This window comes from Saccopteryx leptura, chromosome 5, assembly GCF_036850995.1.
Source record: "Saccopteryx leptura isolate mSacLep1 chromosome 5, mSacLep1_pri_phased_curated, whole genome shotgun sequence".
Lineage (NCBI taxonomy): Eukaryota > Metazoa > Chordata > Mammalia > Chiroptera > Emballonuridae > Saccopteryx > Saccopteryx leptura.
In genome coordinates, this window is record NC_089507.1 from 185,890,000 (window position 1) to 185,913,806 (window position 23,807).

The window sequence follows — 23,807 nt, forward strand, 5'->3', positions numbered from 1 at the left end:
TCTATTTTTCTGCCAATACCATGCTGTTTTGATTGTCATGGTTCTGTAATATAGTTTGAAGTCAGGTATTATAATGCCCCTTAGCTTCATTCTTTTTCTTTAGGATTGCTTTGGCTATTCAGGGTTTTTTATAGTTCCATATAAATCTGATGATGTTTTGTTCCATTTCTTTAAAAAATGTCATTGGAATTTTGATGGGAATTGCATTTAATTTGTATATTGAATTGGGTAATATGGCAATTTTGATTATATTTATTCTTCCTATCGAAGAACAAGGAATATTTTTCCATCTCATTGTATCTTTTTTGATTTCCCTCAACAATGCTTTGTAGTTTTTGTTATATAGGTCTTTTACATTCTTTGTTATGTTTATTCCTAGGTATTTTATTTTTTTGTTGCAATTGTGAAGGGGATTATTTTTTTGAGTTCGGTTTCTAATGTTTCATTGTTGGCATATAGAGAGGCTATGGACTTTTATATATTAATTTTGTATCCTGCGAACTTACTGTATTGGTTTATTGTTTCTAGTAATGTTGTTGTGGAGTCTTTGGGGTTTTTCATGTATAGGATCATATTATGTGCAAAAAGTGATACCTTTACATCTTTTCCAATATGGATGCCTTTTATTTCTTTCTCTTGTCTGATTGCTCTGGCTGGAACTTCTAGCACCACGTTAAGTAAGAGTGGAGAGAGTAGACAACCATGTCGTTCCTTATTTAAGGGGAAAGTCCTCAGTTTTATGCCATTTACTATGATGTTACCTGATGGTTTATCATATATGGCCTTTATTATGTTAGATATTTTCCTTCTATACCCATTTTGTTGAGTGTCTTAAACATAAAGTTGTGTTGTATTTTATCAAATGTCTTTTCTGCATCTATTGATAAGTTCATGTGGTTTTTGTCCTTTGTTTTGTTGATATGGTGTATTTCATTAACTGTTTTACATATGTTGAACCATCCTTGAGATTCTGGGATGAACCCACTTGATCATGATATATTATTTTTTTAATATGTTGTTGTATTCAATTTGCTAGTATTTTGTTTAGTATTTTAGCATCTATATTCATTAGAGATATTAGTCTGGTTGTTTTCTTTTTTTGTGCCGTTCTTGCCAGGTTTTGGTATGAGGGTTAAATTGGTCTCATAAAATATGTTTGAAAGTATTGCTTCTTCTTCAATTTTTTGGAAGACTTTGAGTAAAATATGAACCAAGTCTTTTTTGAATGTTTGATAGAGTTCACTAGTATAGCCGTCTGGTCCTGGACTTTTATTTTGGGGGAGGTTTTTAATAGTTTTTTCTATTTCCTCCCTGCTAATTGGTCTGTTTAGGCTTTCTGCTTCTTCATGACTCAGTCTAGGAAGGTTGTATTGTTGTAAGAATTTATCCATTTCTTCTAGATTGTTGAATTTGGTGGCATATAGTTTTTCATAGTATTCTACAATAATTCTTTGTATAGCTATGATGTCTGTGGTGATTTTGCCTCTTTCATTTTGGATTTTGTTTATATGAGTCCTTTCTCTTTTTTCCTTGGTGAGTTTTGCCAAGGGTGTGTCAATTTTGTTGATCTTTTCAAAGAACCAGCTCCTTGTTTCATTAATTTTTTCTATAGTTTTTCTGTTCTCTATTTCATTTATTTCTGCTCTGATTTTTATTATTTCCTTTCTTCAGCTGGTTTTGGGTTGTCTTTGTTCTTCTTTTTCTAGTTCCTTAAGGTGTGAAGTTAAGTGGTTTACTTGGGCTCTTTCTTGTTTGTTCATATAGGCCTTAAATGATATGAACTTCCCTCTTATTACTGCTTTTGCTGCATCCCAGAGATTCTGATATGTCGTATTGTCATTTTCATTTGTCTGTATATATCTTTTGATCTCTGCACTTATTTCTTCTTTGACCCATTCATTTTTTAAAAGTATGTTCTTTAGTTTCCACTTTTTTGTGGGTTTTTTTCCCTCTTTTTTGCAGTTGAATTCTAGTTTCAAGGCTTTATGATCAGAAAATATGCTTGGTAAAATTTCAATTTTTCTGAATTTGCTGATGTTATTTTTGTGGCCCAACATATGGTCAATTCTTGAGAATGTTCCACGTACACTAGAGAAAAATGTATACTCTGTTGCTTTGGGGTGAAATGTCCTGTAGATTTCTATCATATCCAGGTGCTCTAGTGTTTCGTTTAAGGCCAATATATCTTTATTGATTCTCTGTTTGGATGACCGATCTAGAGCCGTCAGCGGTGTATTGAGGTCTCCAAGTTTGATTGTATTTTTGTCAATTTTTGTTTTTAGGTCAATAAGTAGCTGTCTTATATATTTTGGTGCTCCTTGGTTTGGTGCATATATATTAAGAATTGTTATGTCTTCTTGATTTAGTGTCCCCTTAATCATTATGAAATGACCATTTTTTTTCTCTGAGTACTTTTGCTGTCTTGTAGTCAGCGTTATTAGATATGAATATTGCTACACCTGCTTTTTTTTGGATGTTATTTGCTTGGAATAGTGTTTTCCAGCCTTTCACTTTGAATTTTTTTTTGTCGTTGGTTTGCGCCAGTTCATTATTATGTGCTTTGGAGTAGTTTGTTGGGGTTAAGAAAACTCGGTGTTCTGTTTGCTTCTTGAATTTGAGGCTTTAGTTCTTTCCACAGGCTTGGGAAGTTCTCGTCTATTATTTGTTTGAATATGTTCTCCATTCCATTTTCTCTTTCTTCTCCCTCTGATATACCTATTATTCTTATGTTAATCTTTTTGATGGAGTCAGTTCCTGTAGGGCTTTCTCATTTTTTAAAAATTTTTGAGTCTCTCTCTTCTTCTCTCTCTTGTGCCTCAAGTTGCTTGTCTTCTATGTCACTAATCCTACCTTCTCTCTGGCCTGTTCTATTAGCTAAGCTTGTTACCTCGTTTTTAAGTTCATGAATTGAGTTTTTCATCTCTGTTTGATTTGTTTTTATAGTTTCATCTTCCTTGGTAATATAGTCTTTGTGTTCTTTGAGTAGTTTTCTGAGCTCCCTACATTGCCTTTCTGTGTTTTCTTGTATATCTCTGAGTATTTTTAGGATTTCTCTTTGAAATTCTCTGTCATTTAGCTCCAAGGTTTCTAATATATTAAATTTTTTCTCCATAGATTTTTTTCCTCATCTATCTGTGCTACATCTCTGTCTTTTGTATCCATGATATTTGATTTCCTTCTTCATAATGGCATCTGAGGGTGGTTTTGTTGATAGCACTTCGTTTTCAGTGTATGGGACTTCCAGACACTCCTAGGATAGATTTTTCTGTCTCTGATTGAAGAACTTGTTGAAATTTTGGGGAGATTTATTGGTACCGCTCCTCACGGTGCCATTTCTCTGACGTCACCTCCTTGCTAATTCTTAATTAGGAATTGGTTTTGTGATTGTAAATATTCAGGATCTCCCATTGATTTTATGTTGTAAAGATTTTTATTACATTATTTTATTATTAAATAGGTGAGTGACAGGAGCTTAATCAAGCACACTGATGGCTACCCAGGGCCTTGCATGTGTCGACATTCCATAAATACGTCTTTAGCAAGTGACTTCATGTCGAGGGGGAAGGTGGAACTTTGAGTTCAGATGGTTGTTTGGACACATTTTGTCTGCAGGTTTTTTATTCTCAGTAACTTCTGGGTTTGAGATAAAAAAAAAGAAAAAAAAGAAAAAAAAACAAACAACCAAAAACTGGGTTCATCAGCTTTATTAAAAAATTGAAAATTTTTACATAAAAGTATTTTGAATTTACACGAAATACAAATTTTACATACAAATTCTACAAGATTTCAACATTTAAAATTTTGCATATCAGTACACTTATTTTTCTTCTGCTTTATCTTCTATCTAAGAGCATTTGATTTGGCAGCACTGGGACCCGTGTCCTATGCAGAGATTGGTTGGGGCCAAGTGGTAGCCCCTTGATAAGTGGGGCCTGGGCACTGCACTTTTGACAGTCCTGCTTCACTCACAGGTAGCTGAGACTGACCCAGCCTCTAGAGTTGGAACCCTAAACAAAGTCTGTCTGTGAAAATCCACTTTCATTCAACTACCATTCATTCAAATAATATAGATTCTATCTTTTTAAGAAATTATTATTGATTGATTTTCAGGAGAGAGGAGAGAGAGAGACAGATGGAAACATCAATTCGTTCCTGTATGTGCCCTGAGCAGGGATCGAACCTGCAACCTTTACACATCACGATGATGCTCTAACCAACTGAGCTATTTGGCTAGGGTGTTTCTGTCTTTTTTAAAACCTTCATCTTGGAGTGTCTATTCTGTTTATTCCTAAGGATTGAAATTTATGTATGATAATGAAAATGTATGACTTTCATGTCCTGTGAGTGAAGCAGTGCTGTAAATTGGTGAAATTTAACATTGCAGTAATAACTAATGGAGACATTTGGATACAGTTGGGCTACTCTCTATGTACATTTCTTCCACATGCTCTGGATGTAATAAGTGGTAAGTACTGACATTTTATGCTTATGCGCTTGAGCTGTCACCACTATACTGCACATGTTGGACTACACTGTCTGCTGTAGTGTTGAAGGGGAAAAAAGAAAATTTAGGATGAGGGTTGTGTTAACATGTTGCTATTAGGAGATGCTCATAGTACTTGGAAACAGCTTCTTCTTTACCTGAAGTAGAAGATTAATGTTATTTAAATGTGTCTTCTGTGACATGAAAACCCTAATAATCACCTTATTTCTTCCACTGATAGTTCTTCTGCTTATTATGGTAAAATTTTGAACAATTAGAATGTGCCAACTATACTGCTCCTTTAAAAATGTTTATGATGTGTATTTTCAGGACAAACAATGGGATATCTTGGCAAAACAAGCTCTTAATAGGCAGTAATAAACCCCAGTAGCCCCTGACTAAAGCATACTTCCATCCCAAATATCTACAAACTTCCAAAGCCACATGGTTAGACAGGAAGACCTGGTGTTTAATGTCATGATCGCTTAGGTATAACAAGTTCCTGAATCTATCAATTTATGTTTTTGTTCAGTAGGCCATATTTGGGGCAAAAAAGGAATAAATACAAATAAGAGTTTTCACCATTGCATAGATGACAAAAATGCATTTCTTGTAACATCAGTTAACCAGTGCTAGAGATAATCAGGGATTTATGATAAGGACTGACCAGGGAGGAAGCCTTAATTTTCTGCCTCCAAAGTTTTAGCTGTTAAACAAACTCAGTTTACCAGGTACTAGACTCTAGGCCAGGGGTCCCCAAACTACGTCCCGCGGGCCGCATGCGGCCCCCTGAGGCCATTTATCCGGCCCCCACTGCACTTCCGGAAGGGGCACCTCTTTCATTGGTGGTCAGTGAGAGGAGCATAGTCCCCATTGAAATACTGGTCAGTTTGTTGATTTAAATTTACTTGTTCTTTATTTTAAATATTGTATTTGTTCCCGTTTTGTTTTTTTACTTTAAAATAAGATATGTGCAGTGTGCATAGGGATTTGTTCATAGTTTTTTTTTTATAGTCCGGCCCTCCAATGGTCTGAGTGACAGTGAACTGGCCCCCTGTGTAAAATGTTTGGGGACCCCTGCTCTAGGCTGTACTCTTCAGGTGAGTGAAGATAATGACTTCAACTAGAGCAGGAGTTGGGAACCTTTTTGGCTGAGAGAGCCATGAACGCCACATATTTTAAAATGTAATTCCGTGAGAGCCATACAACGACCTGTGTACGTTATGCATTATCCAATAAAAATTTGGTGTTGTCCCGGAAGACAGCTGTGATTGGCTCCAGCCACCCACAACCATGAACATGAGCGGTAGGAAATGAATGGATTGTAATATATGAGAATGTTTTATAGTTTTAACGTTATTATTTTTATTAAAGATTTGTCTGCGAGGCAAATGCAGCCATCAAAAGAGCCACATCTAGCTCGCGAGCCATAGGTTCCCGACCCCTGAACTAGAGTGTTAACTGCACTGGTGGTGAGAGCCAGTCGCTTTCTGTGTATGTTGTAAGGTAGAGCCAATGGGATTTGCCGATGGATTAGATAGAAGTATGAGGGAAATGGGGAAGGCAACAATGGCTCCTATGATTTTGGCCAGAACAGTTGGAAAATGAAGTTGCCATTTCCTGGGGTAAGGAAGAAGGTGAAGAGGAGAAAAAGAGCTTTAGGGGAAGTGGGAAGAGCTCAGTTTGGGACATGTGAATTTCAGGGTGCCTGTTAAGCATCAAACAGATATGCCCAGAAGGTAGATATATGTCAGGAGAGAACACCAGATGTATATTTGGGAATTTCAGCATAGAAATGCTTTCTAAAACTACAAGGCTTGATGAGATCAAGAGAGTGAGCACAGACAAGAGAAAAGGAGCTCCTGTGTTTATGTATAAGTTGATGTATGAGGAGGAACCAGCAAAGGACTCTGGGAAAGGGCCATAGAGGTTGGTGGAGAACAAGGTAAGTGTGATGTCTTGTACTCTGAGGGAAAAAGACCTATTTCAAGGAGAAGAGGGTGATCAACTTTATCATGTGCATAGACTGGTCCTGTGAAATTAGGCCTGAGCATAGACCACTGGAGCAGTCAAGGCAGAAGTCTGATTGTAGAGGGCTTAAGGGAGGAATGGAAGGAATAAATTTGATGTGACCAGTATAGACAAAAGTTTTAAAGAACTTTTCTGTGAATGAAGTAAAGAAATAGAGTGGTAACTAAAAGAGGAGTTAGGTTAGGGGTTATTCTTTCCTCTTTTCCTAATGCAGCCAGGTGCTTCACTGTGTGTCCAAATCACTTCTATAAAATGCACTGAGGAAACATGGCCCAGCTGTTGGGTCCTGGGGAACCCCAACATTCAGTTGTTGAGAAGGCGAGGGAGCACCAACAAAAGAGACGGAGGTGTCAGCATTAGAGTAAATAAAAGGGAAGTTTCGGCAGCCTTTTTGTAGTAGTTCTGGGTGCCCCTGAAATTCAAGGAAGGCATTCATTGCCATTTGGATGAGCGGGTTGAAGAGTCATGCAGGTTTTCTTCCTGGAGGATACCTGAACCTTACGTGCCCACGAGCCTGTGTAGTTCCAGGAAGAGCAGGCTGGGGCCGAGCACTAAGTTGCAGCGTTTTCCTGATGGTGGACCATGCTCCTTTCTTCCAGAGAGCACCTTCCCGGACCCAGCAGAACTCAGCTTGGGAAATGCTGGGCTCCAAGTATCAATGCCTAAACGGTTCTCTGGTGTTGCAGCGGTCTGATCAGTAAGAAGTCAGGAGCAGATGGTTTTGACAAGGAGAGCTTTCTTTAAAGAGTTTGTTGGTGGTTTTCATTTTTACCCCTCCAAAATTCCTCACTGACAGATCAACTGAAATTCTCAGGAAATAGTCCATTACATAAATAGTAGTTTCACTCTTTATGATAGTTTAAACATTAGCCTTTCATTTCTTTTCAAATACAAGATGCTCTTTCCAAGTTGTAGTAAAATCCTTGTTATCTGGCAGCTCACCAAACAGAAGATTGTAACTGACATTTTGGATTTTCACCCAGCACAAATCATCAGGGTCCTGAGACTTTTCTACCAGGATCTCTGAGGAGAGGCCCCTGGCCTCACTTTCCCGGAGGAAACAGCGGCCTAGAGCTGACCCCTACAGAACAGAGGTGAAGCCCCAGCCTTGGTGCAGGGACTGGGCACCATGCCCCGTCTGCAGGGCAGAGCTGACTCTTCTCTCAGCTCAGTGCCTCTTGTCACCATTAGCCCCCCTCAGAGAAGAAACATCTGAGATACTAAGTTATTTACAGAAGGGTCACACAGCTTCCAAGAGGAAGAACTAAGATTCAGGACAGACCATCTGAATTCCAGAACCCAGTGTTCTAGGTTATCTGGAGAGGCCTGGGCTGGAGATGTATATTTGGGGGGGGGGGGGTCTCAGCATCTAATGCTTTTTTAAAACTGTGAGACTGGATGAGATCACCAAGTAAGTGAACACAGACAGAAGAAAGAGACCCAAGTCCTGGGAAACTCCCATGTGTGCAAGTTGGGGAAATGAGGAGGAACTTGCAAAGGAGACTGAGAAGTTTAGCCACAGGGGTGAAGGCTAACCAGCTGAGTGTGCATCCTAGAAACCAAGGCGAGAAGGTTCCCAGAGAAGAGGGATCGAGCTCATCAGCTGCTGTTGCTGTGTCCTGTGTGGACTTGACAGTCACTTTGTTCATTTGTTTTGACTGATGCTCAGACATAGAGCGGGGACACAGTTGTCTTTCCAGAATGGGTCTGGAACAGTAAGGAAATGACATAAAGTAATTTCTCAATAGATTACATTGCTACATTAAATACTCACTAAGTCACCCTGCTACATAATTAAGAAAATACAGTAAAATGACAGAAAGAATTTTAATCTGGGCTCTGAATGAATCCTTCTGGAATGAAGTGAGCTCCCCGACATTAACTACTGTTATCATTTTGGTATATTTTCTTCTGTTTTTGCAACTGTGGATTTTTAAAAAAAATTTTTTTGAGAGAAAGAGAGAGGAAGGGGCAAAGCAGGAAGCATCAATTCGTAGTAGTTGCTTCCTGTATGTGCCCTGACTGGGCAAGTCCAGAGTTTTGAACCCATGATCTCTGTGTTCCAGGTCAATACTCTATCCACTGTGCCACCACGGGTCAGGTGGGTTTATATGTATGTGTGCGTGTGTGTGTGTGTGTGTATACACACACACACACACACACACATACACACACATGCACAATTATGATTGTATAAAATACATGGAATAGCATATATTGGTTTATTCTTTTTAAAATCAATTTCTAATATAAAAATAGTACGTTTTTCTCTGAGGATATTTGAAAAAGGAGTAAAGAAATCTTTGGAAATCAGAGTAAAAAGTATAAGCTGTCTTTTCAGTCTTAGTATGGACCATTAATATTATGGTATCAGATCCATATTTCCAGATAGTCTGCTTGGTATACCTACCAACCTTTCTCCCTGCCCGCCTACCTACTTCTCTGAGAGGTATCCTCGGGATAGGCTTTGCTCCTGCATAGAAGGAGGTACAAATAAATCCAAGGGGTGGGTGTGGTCAGTGCGGTGGGGAGGGGTGAAAATCCAGTGTGCTGGGCCCTATCATCAGATACCCTGCAGTAGTGAATCTAGTAGGTGGCCCTACCACCCTCTAAGAACACCACTCAGTGTTATGTTGGGTCTGAGGAGCAGGTGATACAAAATCCTAGGACCAATTGGCAGTTTAATGAATTCTTAAAAGGGATATTTAAACATCTATAGCCTGATTCTAGAAAAATTTAGCCATGTGGAATTTGGGGGGAAATTATTTAAACAACATTTAAAGGGTCTTTGTAAAGCAAAACTACATATAATGTTAGAATCAGAAATAACCCTGAATATAAGTGAGTCAGATTTTTCACTTTTATCTTCAAAGATTGCTAAAACTCAAAGAGCTAGTGACTTCCCAGTCCAGAGACTATCTAATATGTCAGCAGGGGAGTTAAGACTCAGTTCCCAGTTCTCTGAGCCCCAGAAATTTGTCGGTAAAATATGTGGCAATAGCTTTTCTGAGCAAGCCTTATTTTACCCTGAAAAATTACTTAGTCATAAGCCTCCTGCAGTGAAAGGTGTGTGTCTTCCCAGAGCTAGATTTAGAGTCCTTCGTGGTGAGCTTTGTGGGAGTCCGGAGAGCCCTAAATTTGGAGTCCCGGGGTTTTCACTGAAGTCAGTTTTTCCACTTCCTCTGGGATGGTAAGCAAACCACATAACCCTTCTGAGTCTTGCTTGCCTTTTTTTTTTTTTTTTTCACCTGAAAAAAATGTATAGACTCTTTTTACCTGACATGGTATTTTGAAGTTCTTGATGCAAAATCACTATGGAAACTAAAGCATTATGCAAATACAGGGGCTTGATATTTTTATTAAGATTTCACTAGGAACTAGTTTCACAAGGAACTAGTTTCCGCATCCTACAAAACATAATTGCCTTCAGAGCAAGATCCATGTGTGTTTCATTTTTCCGTTCCCTCATAGTAAGTGCAGAATAAATATTAGCTAAACACTGGAGAGCTTTTATCACCTTGTGTTAAATGAAATATTCATGACAATTCTCCTGTGAATGGTGGTATAATAGGTACTGTGGGGATTGCCTGTTTATGTAGATGCCTTCACTGGCCTTTAAAGCTAAAAATAGGAGGGCAGTCTTGTCTGATGTTGCCTCTGAAGTGTGGTGTTGTTTGCATGATAAAAGAAGTCGCAAACATTGCCATGAGACTGGAACAACATGCTGTTCTCATCAGACAGCATTTTAATCTTATTTTAACGCTCCTCGGACATAATATTTATATGTGAGAACAATAGAGCTTCCCCTTATGTAGGCTTGTTTTAGTACTAATAATGACGTTTACCGTAATGTTTTCTTTGTGTTTTGTCCAGATTTGCCAATGAATCTTTTATGGCATCCTTGTTTTAAATGTGGAAAACGAGGTAGGGGCAGCATACAGTAAAATGACGAACATATGGCATTAATTCCTCATTCTGTTGATATTTTTGATTTGTTAGGTTGAACTTAGGAATCACATCTTCAAATTGCTCTGGCCAATTTATTACCTTCAGCTTAAAGCAATGAGGGAATAGAAGTAAAATACTTGTTTTCCTCTTTTTGATTCATTAACAGGCTACACTAGGAGACCATCTAACCCTGAGTCCTCATTTTATAGCTCCCAGACTCTCCCTGATTTGCCTGGCATCACACAGGCTTGGGAAGCGAGCACCCAGGTCTCTCGATCTGTGTCTATGAAGTATGCACTTTGTTCTGGGCTTTGCTGAGCAGGTTCACATGAAACTGTCAACTAGTTGAGTACATCTGCTTTCGGTATGAAGTTTGAAGACCAAACTATTTTTAGAGTAGTGAACTACATTCCAAGATTTAATGTCAAACACAACAACTGCTTAGAATATACTTATCCACGAGATGTGTCTGCTTGAAAGACAGCTCTAAAAAGCAATGGGCAGGGAACTTCTGGAAAAAGGATGAGGCAGCAGGGTTGGGGGTGGGGGTGGGGGTGTCTTCCTGACTCAACTCATTAAGGAAAAAAAAGCCTATAATAGGAACAAAGCAATAGCATCCAACCAGACACACTTCCCTGCTCTCCTCTCTGGAGTGGGTCATTTAAGGTCTATCACGTGCGGGCCAGTCAGAGAGAAAGGAGAGTGACTGTTGTCATATTGAGTAAGAATTCACTATGTAAGGACATAAGGTAGGCTCGGCCAATGGCCACCTCACAGTACTATGTCCACATGCCCCGAGTAGCACAGTGACCAACCAGGTGAACTTAGCCTGTAGTTCATGTAACTTTATTCTACAAAATATGAACATTATTCAGCATTAAACTAAGAGAGTCCATGTGACACTGTTAGTAGATGAAAAAAGATATGTGACCTGGGACTCAACAATTTGAAAACCAAGGCAGAATTAACAGGAGAAAGGACAAGGAATGTCTGACTCTTCAAATGCACATGATAATGTTGTAAAACGGAGTTGTTCCTCCTTGTGCCGAACTCACCAGGGTTTCAGTAATGCAGCAAACATGACACATCCCAGCCCGCAGCCCCCACTGGGCCACTGTCTAGGCTCTGATGTCCCCAGTGACCCCTTTCTGAAGGAGGACAGTATTCGTGCACATGTAGTGTGGGATAAATGAACAGGTAATGTCAGATCATACCATGTTAGTCGTGGGAAATATGTAGGCTTTTTTCTTTTTTTTTCAGTTTTAAGGTCTGTAACTTCAGTATCATCTTGATTGCTTTAGACAAATCTTTTCAAAATTTTAAACCAAATTTATATATTGTAATCAAAAACTAAAAAAACTTAAGGAATATAAAATGCCTAATTTGCAGTTTGTTTCTTCCTTTCCCAACCCTCATATTAAAGAAAAAAAAATCCGGCCCTGGCCGGTTGGCTCAGCGGTAAAGTGTCAGCCTGGCATGCGGGGGACCCGGGTTCGATTCCCGGCCAGGGCACATAGGAGAAGCGCCCATTTGCTTCTCCACACCCCCCCTTCCTCTCTGTCTCTCTTTTCCTCTCCCGCAGCCAGGGCTCCATTGAAGCAAAGATGGCCCAGGCGCTGGGGATGGCTCCTTGGCCTCTGCCCCAGGCGCTAGAGTGGCTCTGGTCACGGCAGAGCGACCCCCGGAGGGGCAGAGCATCGCCCCCTGGTGGGCAGAGCCTCGCCCCTGGTGGGCGTGCTGGGTGGATCCCGGTCGGGCGCATGCGGGAGTCTGACTGTCTCTCCCCGTTTCCAGCTTCAGAAAAATACAAAAAGAAAAAGAAAAAAAAAGAAAAGAAAAAGAAAAAAAAAATCCTTTAATAAATATGTCGAGTCCCTAATATGTTGCAGGCTGTCTTTTAGGTACTGAGGGAAAACAGTGACCAAACTGATAAAAGCCCCAGGCCCTGGGCAGCTCTGTGCGAATGGGGCAGACAAGCCTGGAACAAGAAAGACGAGGGCGGATGGATGGTTAAGTAGCAGTGAGGATGTATGAGATGCCGAGGCAGAGAGGGTGGTGGTAGTGAGGCCGGTGAAGACTGTGTAAAGTCAACTTTTGAGTGAAGCTGGCTTTTGATTGGAGATCTGACAGCGTGGACAGGTGAGCCAGGCGGACCTTGGATGGAAGAACAGCATCCAAGTGTATGCCAGGTTGGAGCAGCACGCACAGTGGTCTTGAGCAGAAGTGTGCTGTGTGGTTGAGGAACAAGGAGCAGATGGAGAGGGGGAGGATCACCAAAGTAGAGAGCAGGGGGTTTCAGCCCGGAGAACTAATGGCGATTACAACATATGGGGCATTGTTGGATTTTACTCTGCATTATTTTAAGATCACCATTAGATCACTTATGGAATGAACTTGTTTCTCTCCACATTCTTATCTTGAAGCCCTAAGCCCAATGTGACTATATTTGGAGATGGGCCTCTAGAGAGGTGATTCAGATAGATGAGGTCCTTAGAGTGGAGCCCTGATCTAATAGGACTACATCCTTAAAGAAAAGATAGATACACCAGGAATGTGCATGCGCAGAGAAACAGCAGTCTATATGCCAAGGAGAGAGGCTCAGGAGAAACCAAACGCACTGACACCCTGATCTTGGACTTCCAGCCTCCAGAACTGTGAGCAAATAAATATTTGTTATTCAAGCCACCCAGCATGAGATCTTTTGTTATGGAAGCCCTAGGCAACTAATGCACTATCCTAACACCCATTTATCTTTGTCAAGAGAACTTTCCGCCAAGTAGTCAGATTGATCTTGAGTAAACTTGACTGTTAACTGACAGCAGTATTTATTTTGTGTCAATCCAAAAGGTGCTTACTTATCCTACAAGTACTATATATTCTTTTAAATTTTATTTATGTACTTTTGAGAGAGGGGGGGGAGAGAGAGAGAGAGAGAGAGAGAGAGAGAGAGAGAGAAAAGGGAAGGAGCAGGAAGCATCAACTTCCATTTGTGCCTTGACCAGGCAAGCTCTGGGTTTCGCACCGGTGACCACAGTGTTCCAGGTCGACGCTTTGTCCATTGTGCCACCACAGGTCAGGCACAGGTACTGTATTTGATTTAAAACAGATAAGCCTACAGGTTAGTCATCCAAAGCAGAGCTAGTAAATCAATCCAGCCAGATACACAGTTTCTTTTGTATCGGCAGTTTAAGATTCGCAGTTTACAATTACTTTATTCCCACCTCTCTTGTTCATTTTTTAAAAAAAAACATAGAATTGGTCTTTGGCTGAAATGAATGAAGAAGTAAGATGCCATACCTTCTCTTTTCATCCCTTCTTCCTCCCAGACCATGGTCCCTTTTTAATCTCTTACCATCTCTCTTCTAACAAAACTTCTTTCTTAACATCTCAAAAAATGATGGGAGGGGGCGCACTTGGCTGCTCTTGGAGATTTATTATTCTGAACCATGCACATAGCCATTATGATAAACTGTCTCTGTAAGCTAACTTTAATTAGACACGCTGTGTTGTATGCTACCTGTACCTTGTTAGCCACTGGCTGATGAAAACACCTCTGCTCTGTTTTGAAATGCTATTTCTTAGGACTCTCCAGGTGGAAGTGCTTTTCCAAATGTCCTTTGTTCTACATGTATGTTCAGGGCATGTATTGCTTTGACTGTAGTGTCATCTTGCTTCAGGCTCTCTCTATTTTTAAAAAATAGAAAACCACAGGATGCAAAGTAGAGAAGCGGGAGTACAGTCAGTAATATTCTAATAATTATGAATGGTGCCAGATGAGTACTAGATTTATCTGGGTGATCACTTTATAAGGCATATAAATGTTTAATTACTGTGTTGCAGATCTGAAACTAATAATATTGTATGTCAACTGTAACTGAAAAATAAATTTTAAAAGTAAACTAAAAAAGATGTTAAAATAATTAAAACTAGAAAACCACACCTTCAGAATTATGAAACCAATGAATAAAATATTCCCAAAAGCTTTTTTTGGACTGTCTCTCTCTAGATTTTATTTTCCTGACCCCAAAGGAGGATAATAACTTGTTTAAGGGAAGCTTCTCTTGAGTCTTGTGGCAGATCTCAAGCAACTGTCTTAAGAGTGGAAAGATGAATTAAAATATAACCACTAAATAAAGGTTTTGAGACTTTTTAAATTAAATTGTGTGCTTGTAGTTTGCCTCGAAACCACAAAAGAGCAGTCACTAAGGTGGTCTTAAAAGGTTTAAAGTCAGGAGCATGAATGATAGGAAGTCCCAGCTACTACTTAGATTGTAATTAGAACATCAAGCAATAATGTAATTTCTATATTAATTTTTCTTTCACTTTCTCATTTTAAAATCTTCAGAATAAACATGTTATTATACAATATATTTGGTTTTACAAAAACGGTATGGCCCTAAGGATATTGGCTTTGAATAGTCAGTTTAATTTAGAAGTTGATGGTTCTTCAAGGAGTGTTAACCGCAAGGATCTGTCCTTGCTACTCAGGGAATTAGCAATAAAGTAGGGAATTATACCTACCAGGCCATTGAGGTCCATTGGTGTGGAGCTGTTAACATCTAGGAAATCTAAAGTTTCATCCCTATTCTAATAATGCAGTCATTTGGAAAGTAGAAAAATTTAGTTAGTCTATATTTAAAAAAAAAAAAATTTTTTTTTATTAAGTGAGTGGTAGGAAGGCAGAGAGACAGACTTCCACATGTGACCTGATCGGAGTCCACCTGGCAATACCCCTACAGGCCATGCTCTGCCCATCTGGGGCCACTGCTCTGTTGCTTGGCAACCAAGCTATTTTTAGTACCTGAGATGAGGCCATGGAGCCATCCTCAGAGCCCCAGGGCCAACTTGCTCAAACCATTCGAGCCATGGCTGTGGCATAGGAAGAGAGAGAGAAAGAAAGAGAAGGGAAGGGGGAGGGGTGGCCACTTCTCCTATGTGCCCTGACTAGGAATTGAACCAGGGACTTCCACACATCAAGCTGATGCTGTACTGCTGAGCCAATTGGCTAGTGCCAAGAAAATTGTTTTTTAATTGCCATTTACATTCAATATCATTTTGTATTCATTTCAGGTGTACAACATAGTGCTTAGATAAGTATACACTTCACAGCATGCTCCCCCCGAATACTTCCAGTACTCACCTGGTACTATGCATAGTTATTACAATTATCATTGACTGTATTCCCTATGCCAGGGATCCCCAAACTACGGCCCACAGGCCACATGCGGCCCCCTGAGGCCATTTATCCGGCCCTCGCAGCACTTCCGGAAGGGGCACCTCTTTCATTGGTGGTCAGTGAGAGGAGCATAGTTCCCATTGAAATACTGGTCAGTTTGTTGATTTAAATGTCTTGTTCTTTATTTTAAATATTGTATTTGTTCCCGTTTTGTTTTTTACTTTAAAATAAGATATGTGCAGTGTGCATAGGGATTTGTTCATAGTTTTTTTTTATAGTCCGGCCCTCCAACGGTCTGAGGGACAGTGAACTGGCCCCCTGTGTAAAAAGTTTGGGGACCCCTGCCCTATGCTATACTTTTACGTCCTCATGACTTATTTTGTAACTCCCATTGTACTTCTTAGCCCCTTCATTTTTTTCACCAAATCCTCCAAGCCCCCTCACCTCTGGCAACCATCAGGTTGTTCTCTGTATTTGTGAGTCCCTTTCAACCTTGTTTATTTTGTTCTTTAGATTCTACATATAAATGAAATCATATGACATTTGTCTTTTTCTGTCTTATTTCATTTATCATAATACCTTCTAAGTCCATCCAAGCTGTTGCAAATGTCAAGATTTCATTTTTTTATCGCTAAGTCATATTCCATTGTATATATGTACCACAATTTCTTTATTCAATCTTTATTGATGGGCACTTGATTACTTTTATATCTTGACTATTGTAAATAATGCTTCAATGAACATAGAGGTGCATATATCTTCGAATTAGTGTTTTGGGTTTCTTTGGATATATGATATATCCAGAAGTAGAAACACTGAGTCATAAGACAGTTCCATTATTAATATTTGAAGATCCTTCATACTGTTTTCATAGTAACTGCACCAATCTGCATTCCCACCAGTGCATGAAGGTTCCTTTTTCTCCACATCTTGCCAACACTTGTTGATTGCAGATGTATTGATGATAGCCATTCTGACAGGTGTGAGGTGATATCTCATTGTGGTCCTAATTGCATTTCTCTGATGATTAGTGATGTTGACCATCTTCTCATATGTCTATTGATCATCTGTATTTCCTCTTTGGAAAAATGTGTGTTCATGCCTTCTGCCCATTTTTTAATTGGATATTATTTTTTCTTGGTATCAAAACTCAAGATTTATAAGTTCTTTATAAATTTTGAATATTCACCCCTTATCAGCTGTATCATTAGCAAATATCTTCTTACGTTCAGTGAATCTATAATGTATAAGACTCTTTTAAAAAATATCTTTACTATGATAAACTAGTTGGACTGACTTTTTAACCAAACTGGTCACACTAGTTAAAGCACTAGTCTTTTTGTGTTTGTAAACATGGCCTTGGAAAGTATATTTTTGTCACTTATACACTAAGTGAAGATTTCCAGGGTGTGCCTTTTGTGTCAAGTACTATGACAGGTTCAAGGAATACTTAGGTGTGTGTAAGGGAACCTCCCGCCTCCAATTGACTTTCAGTTGACTAAAAACTCAAACCAAAATCAAGACAGTTACATTATATGCTCAGATGAGTGCTCAGATGAGTGCGCTAGGAGCTAGAATGAGAGTTTCTAGACTGAGTAGAGCATCCAGTCAAGGAAGTGTTTCTTTGAGAAAGAACTAGAAAAGGATACAAGAGACCTTAGTCATGGTTGGAGGGGTATATGAAATGGGCATGCATCAAGAACTGGAGGGAGATTACCCAAAGTGGGTCAGTCTGCTGCTCATTCATATGTCGTTTTCATGAGATATTTCTCATTAGTTCTAAATGCCAATGAAAGTACATTGCTATTTAAATGGTTTAAAGATACCATTTTAAGTTCTTATGCTTAGAAGATACCTTCCTAGAGCAGTGGTTCTCAAAGTGTGCACCAGGGCGCACTGGTGTGCCCTAGAGGATTTCCAGGTGCATGCTATGGTATTCCAGAGAAATATGTGCCTGTTGGAGACCAAAAAACCAACAGGGTTTTGGGAGTTTAGATTTTGGGAAGACAGAAGTGTGGGGAGTTGGCTGTAAGTTGACAGTCTGCCCAACCCCCCACCTCACTTGCCTGATTAGGTTGCAAAAGGCTGTTAAGCTGTAGTGCTGGATTGTTTATACTACCCCTCATGTTCCCCAGAAAGACTGGAGGCAAGTTTCTTCTATCATTTGTTTGTTGCGAAGTTAAGATGATATGTATAATGGGGGTTTTCTGCACTCAACACAGTTAAGAGTAAAAAGAGAGGAATTCTTCAATGTATTGATGAGGAAATGAGAGTTTGCCTTTCAAATATATGCCCACACATTGAAGAAATCGCTAGGACACATCAGGCTCATGTTTCTCATAAACACAAGAATAAAAAAACTTAACACATTTATGCCATGACCTGCTGAATTTACTAAATCTTACTAAGAATGTATCTATATATATAAAAAGTTTGCTTTTTTGTCATTTTTTTTATTTTTTGACCCCTCTTTTTTACGAATTCTACAAAGCATAACTCAAAAAGTGTAACATAAAAATGTTTTTTAATGTCAGAATAAACTTAATTTTGTCATATTTATTTCATTTAATTACCATAAAAGCACTCTTGGACTTTATGTTTTTTTTCTTTAATATTTGACTTATTTATTATAACATTTCTGAGAAATTTGTATATAGTTCACCTACAATTATTTGTAGGATTTTAAATGGGCCCCGACTACAAAAAGTTTGAGAACCATTGCCCTAGAGTATGCATAGGCCTTAGTCAATATAAAATATTTTCTTGTACCTTTATTTATTTATTTGTTTGTTTATTTGTTTGTTTTCACAAGAGACAGACAGACAGGAGAAGCATCAGCCCATAGTTATGGCACTTCAGTTGTTCATTGACTGCTTTCTCATATATGCTTTGACCAGGGAGCTCCAGCCAAGCCAGTGACCCCTTGCTTAAGCCAGTGACCTTGGGCTCAAGCCGGCAACCTTTGGGCTCAAACCAGCAAACATTGGGGTCATGTCTGTGATCCTATGCACAAGCTGGTGACCCCGCGCTCAAACCAGCGACCTCAGTGTTTTGAACCTGGGTCCTCAGCATCCTAGGTCGACACTCTTTCCACTGCGCCACCATCTGGTCAGGCATTTTTATTGCACTTTTAAATGCTGACATACAACAAGTTCCTTGTAAGAAAGTGGTCTAAGTTTAGCCTCAAGAAATTCAAACCCACTTCTATAAAATAATTTTTAAAGAAAAACACTCATATAAAATATTCTGTTAAATAGCTCTCACTGTTAGTAATATGATATGATGCTTCATGGAAATATCCACAGAAAGCTTCAAATACATCTTGGCTCAAACTTTTTCAAACCAAGGTCATTTATTTTTTGATGAGTCGAAAGGTCATGTTGATGGATGACACTGGTGAAATAATTGACATTTGGATGGTTAGTGATTTTATTCCTCTTAACACGAAGATCATGCCAGTGTGTTTTGTAATTGTAAAATCTCCTTTGACTAGATGATAGTTTAGGGAAGGGATAATCCTTAGAAGTTAACCTAGTAACTAGTTTATCTAGTTGAACATTTTTGGCTTAGGTAAACAGCTCAATTTATACAAACCTCAATGTGTTTTTGAAGTATTCTGCCCATGTCCTATGTTTATTAGTATCTTAGAACTACTGTCATCATTTTCAATCCTTTTTCCTTTTCCTTTCTAACTCTCCTTGACACTTTGTGACTTAGTTCGGTTTATTTAGATGTTCTTCTATTATAAATTTAATGGGGGTGGGAACACGAGAGGGAAGTTTGGATTGGCATGTGTTTCTGTAAATCTCGAGATTGCTATCATGTCCCCCGGTTCAGGGGACATGAATGTCTTCCATCTAGTTCTGGGTCTTTTCCATGGTCAGCAGCAAATCAGTTGCTTGAAGACTGACCTCCCTCTGGTCAAGCTGCAGGCCATCTGCTTGGACACATGGTCACTCTTTGATCTTTTCGTAATTCATTCTTGTTCCTTCTGGTGCCTGGATTCTCCCTGGATCTTTGGGAAACATGAGGATGGATTTTCCGGTGAGCTCCTCTGTTAGGGACAGATAATTTAACTCACCTGTTTGGAAAATTCCAACTTATTTGTAAACGGAACCCAGTGGTGTTAATGTTTCTCCTCTGGGACCTGCATCCTGGATTCACTCCTCCTAACCCCTTCTCTTCATGTCATTTTATGGAGAACTACTCGGGACCAGGTAGGAAACTGTCATTTCTGCTTTATTAGTTTATTTTATAACGTGGCAAAATGTACAAGACATAAATTTTACCATTTTAGCCACTGTTGAGTGTACAGTTCAGTGGCAGTTGGTACATTCACACTGTTATACAACCATCCATCTCCAGAACTTACTCACCTTCTCAAGCTGTGCCCATTGAACACTGACTCCCCACCCCGACCTCCTTACAGCCACTGCGTTCTGCTTTCTGTCTCTGTAATATGATCACTGGGTACCTCCCGTAAGTGGAATCATACGATGTTTGTCCTTTTGTGTTGCTTATTTCACTTAGCATAATGTCTTCAGAATTGATCCATATTGTGGTGTGTGTCGGATTGCTATTCCTTTATTAAGCTGCATAATATTCCGTTGTAAGCATATGACACATTTTGTTTCACTGATGGACATTTGGATTGCTCCCACATTTGGCTATTGTGAATAATGTTGCTGTGAACATTGGTATATAAGTCTTTTTTGAGTCCCTGTTTCCACTTGTTTTGGGTAGATACCAGAAATGGAAGTGTTGTATCACATAGAATTCTGTTTCATTCTCTGAGGAACTACCATACTGTTTTGCACAGTGGTTCTGCTTTATCCTGGAACCCTGTTGGACTGCATACCTGTGTTCCCGCCTGAGCGGGGTGAGATTAGAGATCACACAGAGAGGCTTCTACTCTCTAGGCATCTTTTTTGTTTAGGAGAACCTTCAAATACATGGATGAATGATGCCTAGGCAGAAAATTCTCTTTCACCTCATGTTAATAAAGTCCTGAGAGAATAAAAGTGGCCTTATCAACACTGAGCCCTGGGACTTAAATGGGGTTAACGTTTGTTGTGCCTAATGTGACAAGGGCTGTTAGGTAACAGAATCAAACAACATGCCCTCTTCTCACTCCTCCCACAAGGTTAACGAGGCATCACAAGAAACAGAGGATTCACAAGTCTTACTGTGAACTTCTCAGCTACAATATAGCAAGACATGAGGCTCAAGTTTGGCTCTCAGACGTGATAGATAGTGAGGCCAGATTCCGGGACATAGGTCCCAGAGGCAGGAGCCTGGTGAGTGAACTCACTCTGCCTGCATCCCAGGAGATGCCGCAGAGATCGCCTTGCCCAGCTCTCCACCCCGGGGCAACGGACCTCACTACCGAAGGGTACAGGCTGCTTCTCACCTTGTACACAGAAAAACCAAGTACCCAAAGAGCATTTCCTGTTCTCTAGAACTTTCCAAATGGTAGACTTATATCAGCTACTCTGAAAGGACTCATATAGTGAGATTTAGGAATAGTGTCCACCCTCAACTACAAACCATCTATCTTACCTGATATTCCATCAAAAATTTAAGCTTGCTTCGCGTTCGGTTGCACAGGAGGACGTTAGCCCCACTTGCTGCTCGGCCGGCCCCTCTCCAGCTGCATCTGACAACCTCCCGCGGGGCTTGAACCCCCCCCCCCCTCGGTGCAGTTCTCAGGAAAAGCTTGTTTAGAGCAACAGAATTAGAGAGGATTACCGAAGGGATATACAGTCCTCTGTCCTTAAAAACTCCCGACATTTATTTATTCCTGAATTAAACAGGACCATCAAAAAAGGAATTCCTTGCTAATGTCACCCTGACTCCCTGTGGGACAGCTTACTGTCTCCCACTCCGGGCCAGCCTCCCTTGAGGCTGTGGTAGCATGTACCCCTACACCACTCATTGTACAGCTGGCCCACTGTTCTGGGCACCCCTATACATGAAGCCCCACAACAGAAACAGCTCTCTGGCTCCGGTACCAGAACAGCTGTTCTCTGAGCAGTTGGTTAGTGGAGACCCTGTGTGCTGCCACGTGAGCCACCAATCATGGCCACGGGGAAGCGGGGAGACGGCAGCCCAGGGACAGAGCCCAGCTGGGGTCGGAGTGTTAACCGCCTGCGGTCTCCACCTTGCTTGTAAACTCGTAGTTTTCTTTTCCTCATTGCCTCACTTTAGGTTGTCGAGTTATCTGAATTCTTATAAGCTATTCAAATCCTTTAACAAATAAGTTGGAAGTATAAATGTGAACCAGGTAGTCTTAGGTGTTTTGGCTGTTCAGAGAACAAAATGTATGTAAATTGTTAGTTTCCAGAGAACTGGGATACGATTAGTACAGGTGGCTTTGTTAAAGTGCTATTCTGAACAGCACTGTTAAAGTGCTTTGTTCAGTGCTATTCTGAACAGCACTGAGCTGTAAGTTCTGCACTGTCAGGGGCCTTGGCGACTTCATCACTGGACCTCCAGCTGCTGGTGCTGTGCTCAGAGGGGCGCGCTCAGTAAACCTCCCCGAGAGATGGGAGCAGGCAGGGCGTCCGGGCACCTCCAGCTTCCTCCATCGGGGACTGTGTATGCTCCAAGCAAAGGGAAGCCCTGACACTCTGGCATTGCCTCCACCTTGGTCACACATGGGAGGACACAGCTAGCACTTCTAACGTTTCCTGTCTCCCTCTCTGCAGACGCACATTTCCAGGCTCCCTCCCGGCGCAGTGGCAGGACAGTCCGTGGCGATTGAAGGTGGGGTCTGTCGCTTGGAGAGCCCAGCGAACTGAACCTTCCGGCTGTGCATGAAATGCAGGGAGGCATCCAGCACCTGAGCTTGCAGGTGTCTGTAACTGAAGGTGGATATTTTATCGTCTTCATTTTATAATTCCTACTGCAGCCTCGTGCACCGCTGGCGACACGGGTGCTGCTGTGTTTAGTGCTTAGGACGTGCGGCCTTCGGTGGGTGAGCAGGACTACTAAGTGTGTGTGCGCATGCGCACGTGCGTGCACATGCGTGGCCTGGGTGCTTGCTTTTTCCCTTGAGATAGAAACTCCTCCTTCTCATGTAACCTAAGACCAGGAATGATTAAGTCATCTTTACAAAATGTGTGCTTTAACTGTTTACAAGTCAAATCTAAAGTTGCAGGAAACATTTTTTATTTCATAAAGCGGTACCAACTGTCATTGATACAGTGTGTCTGAATTGAAGAGTAAATCTATGTGTTTAAATTTGACAGTGGTAGTGCTCCATTTAATAACAGTAATTAGTAATAAAGTGTTTTTATTTGTTAATCAGTTTAAGTGAATTCTGTGGTAACTTAAACTGTTATTCTCATCCCTCGTATGGGGCATTTTTCTTTAACAAAGAATGGTTTCAGTGAAACAATCTAGAGAGAGTTAAGGTCAGAACCTTTTTAAATAATAGTCTTATTGATAAAGTTTTTACTTCTTTCCTTAGCCTTTCTAAGCTTAAATACTGCATAGCTTTGAGCTGTATGTACTATATTATGAAAGAATATGTAAAAAAAAATACAGTAATGCACAGTACTTAATTTGTGTATAATGGAATGTTATTTACAATGTAATACTGTAAATATGAAAGCAAAATTTATGATAAAATTCAATATTATCTTTGTTTCTTGTTTAAATATATTTTTAAGGTAAAGGCACAAAAATAAAAGCAGCATATTAATGGGTATAGTGTGTGACTCCTCTTCTCAGACTAATAAATTATCTTTTAAATCCTAGTTTGGTGAGCCATTTTCTATTTTGTTTGTAAAAACAAAACTTCTAGAAATCATATCTTGAGCCTCTTGCTCTGATCCGATCGTTCAGAATGCAGTCATACATTTGTGTGGTCAGGTGAGTCACTAGCAAGGTCGAAGTTGAACTTAGCACATGATTGAATGGTCAATATAAAAACCCCTAAAATTTCCTTTGCAATTTGATAAAAATAACAAAGGGAAGGAATAAGAACACTTTGCTTAGAAAAAGTGTAGTGGCAGTTGGAAACTCAAAAGTTACAGTTGATAAATTGCTTCTAAAAGTTATATTTAGTGATCTGGAGCCCCATAAGAAAACCAAGACTTACTTCCCTTTTGATTTTCTGTGTAAGAAGTGGCTATCAAGAAGATACTAAAGATAGACTTGCTCAGG

At 40.0% G+C, this 23,807-nt stretch overlaps 1 protein-coding gene across 3 annotated transcripts in view; it reads left to right on the forward strand.

Moving 5' to 3' along the window:
* TASP1 (taspase 1) overlaps positions 1-23,363 on the forward strand; it is a 314,709-nt gene extending 291,346 nt beyond the window's left edge. For all 3 annotated transcript variants that reach the window (XM_066387123.1, XM_066387124.1, XM_066387125.1), the window contains one exon: positions 22,346-23,363. In XM_066387123.1, the coding sequence (XP_066243220.1) occupies positions 22,346-22,438 (93 nt within the window). In that variant the 3' untranslated portion in view covers positions 22,439-23,363. The remainder of the gene's footprint in view (positions 1-22,345) is intronic.
* The last annotated feature ends 444 nt before the right edge of the window (positions 23,364-23,807 follow it).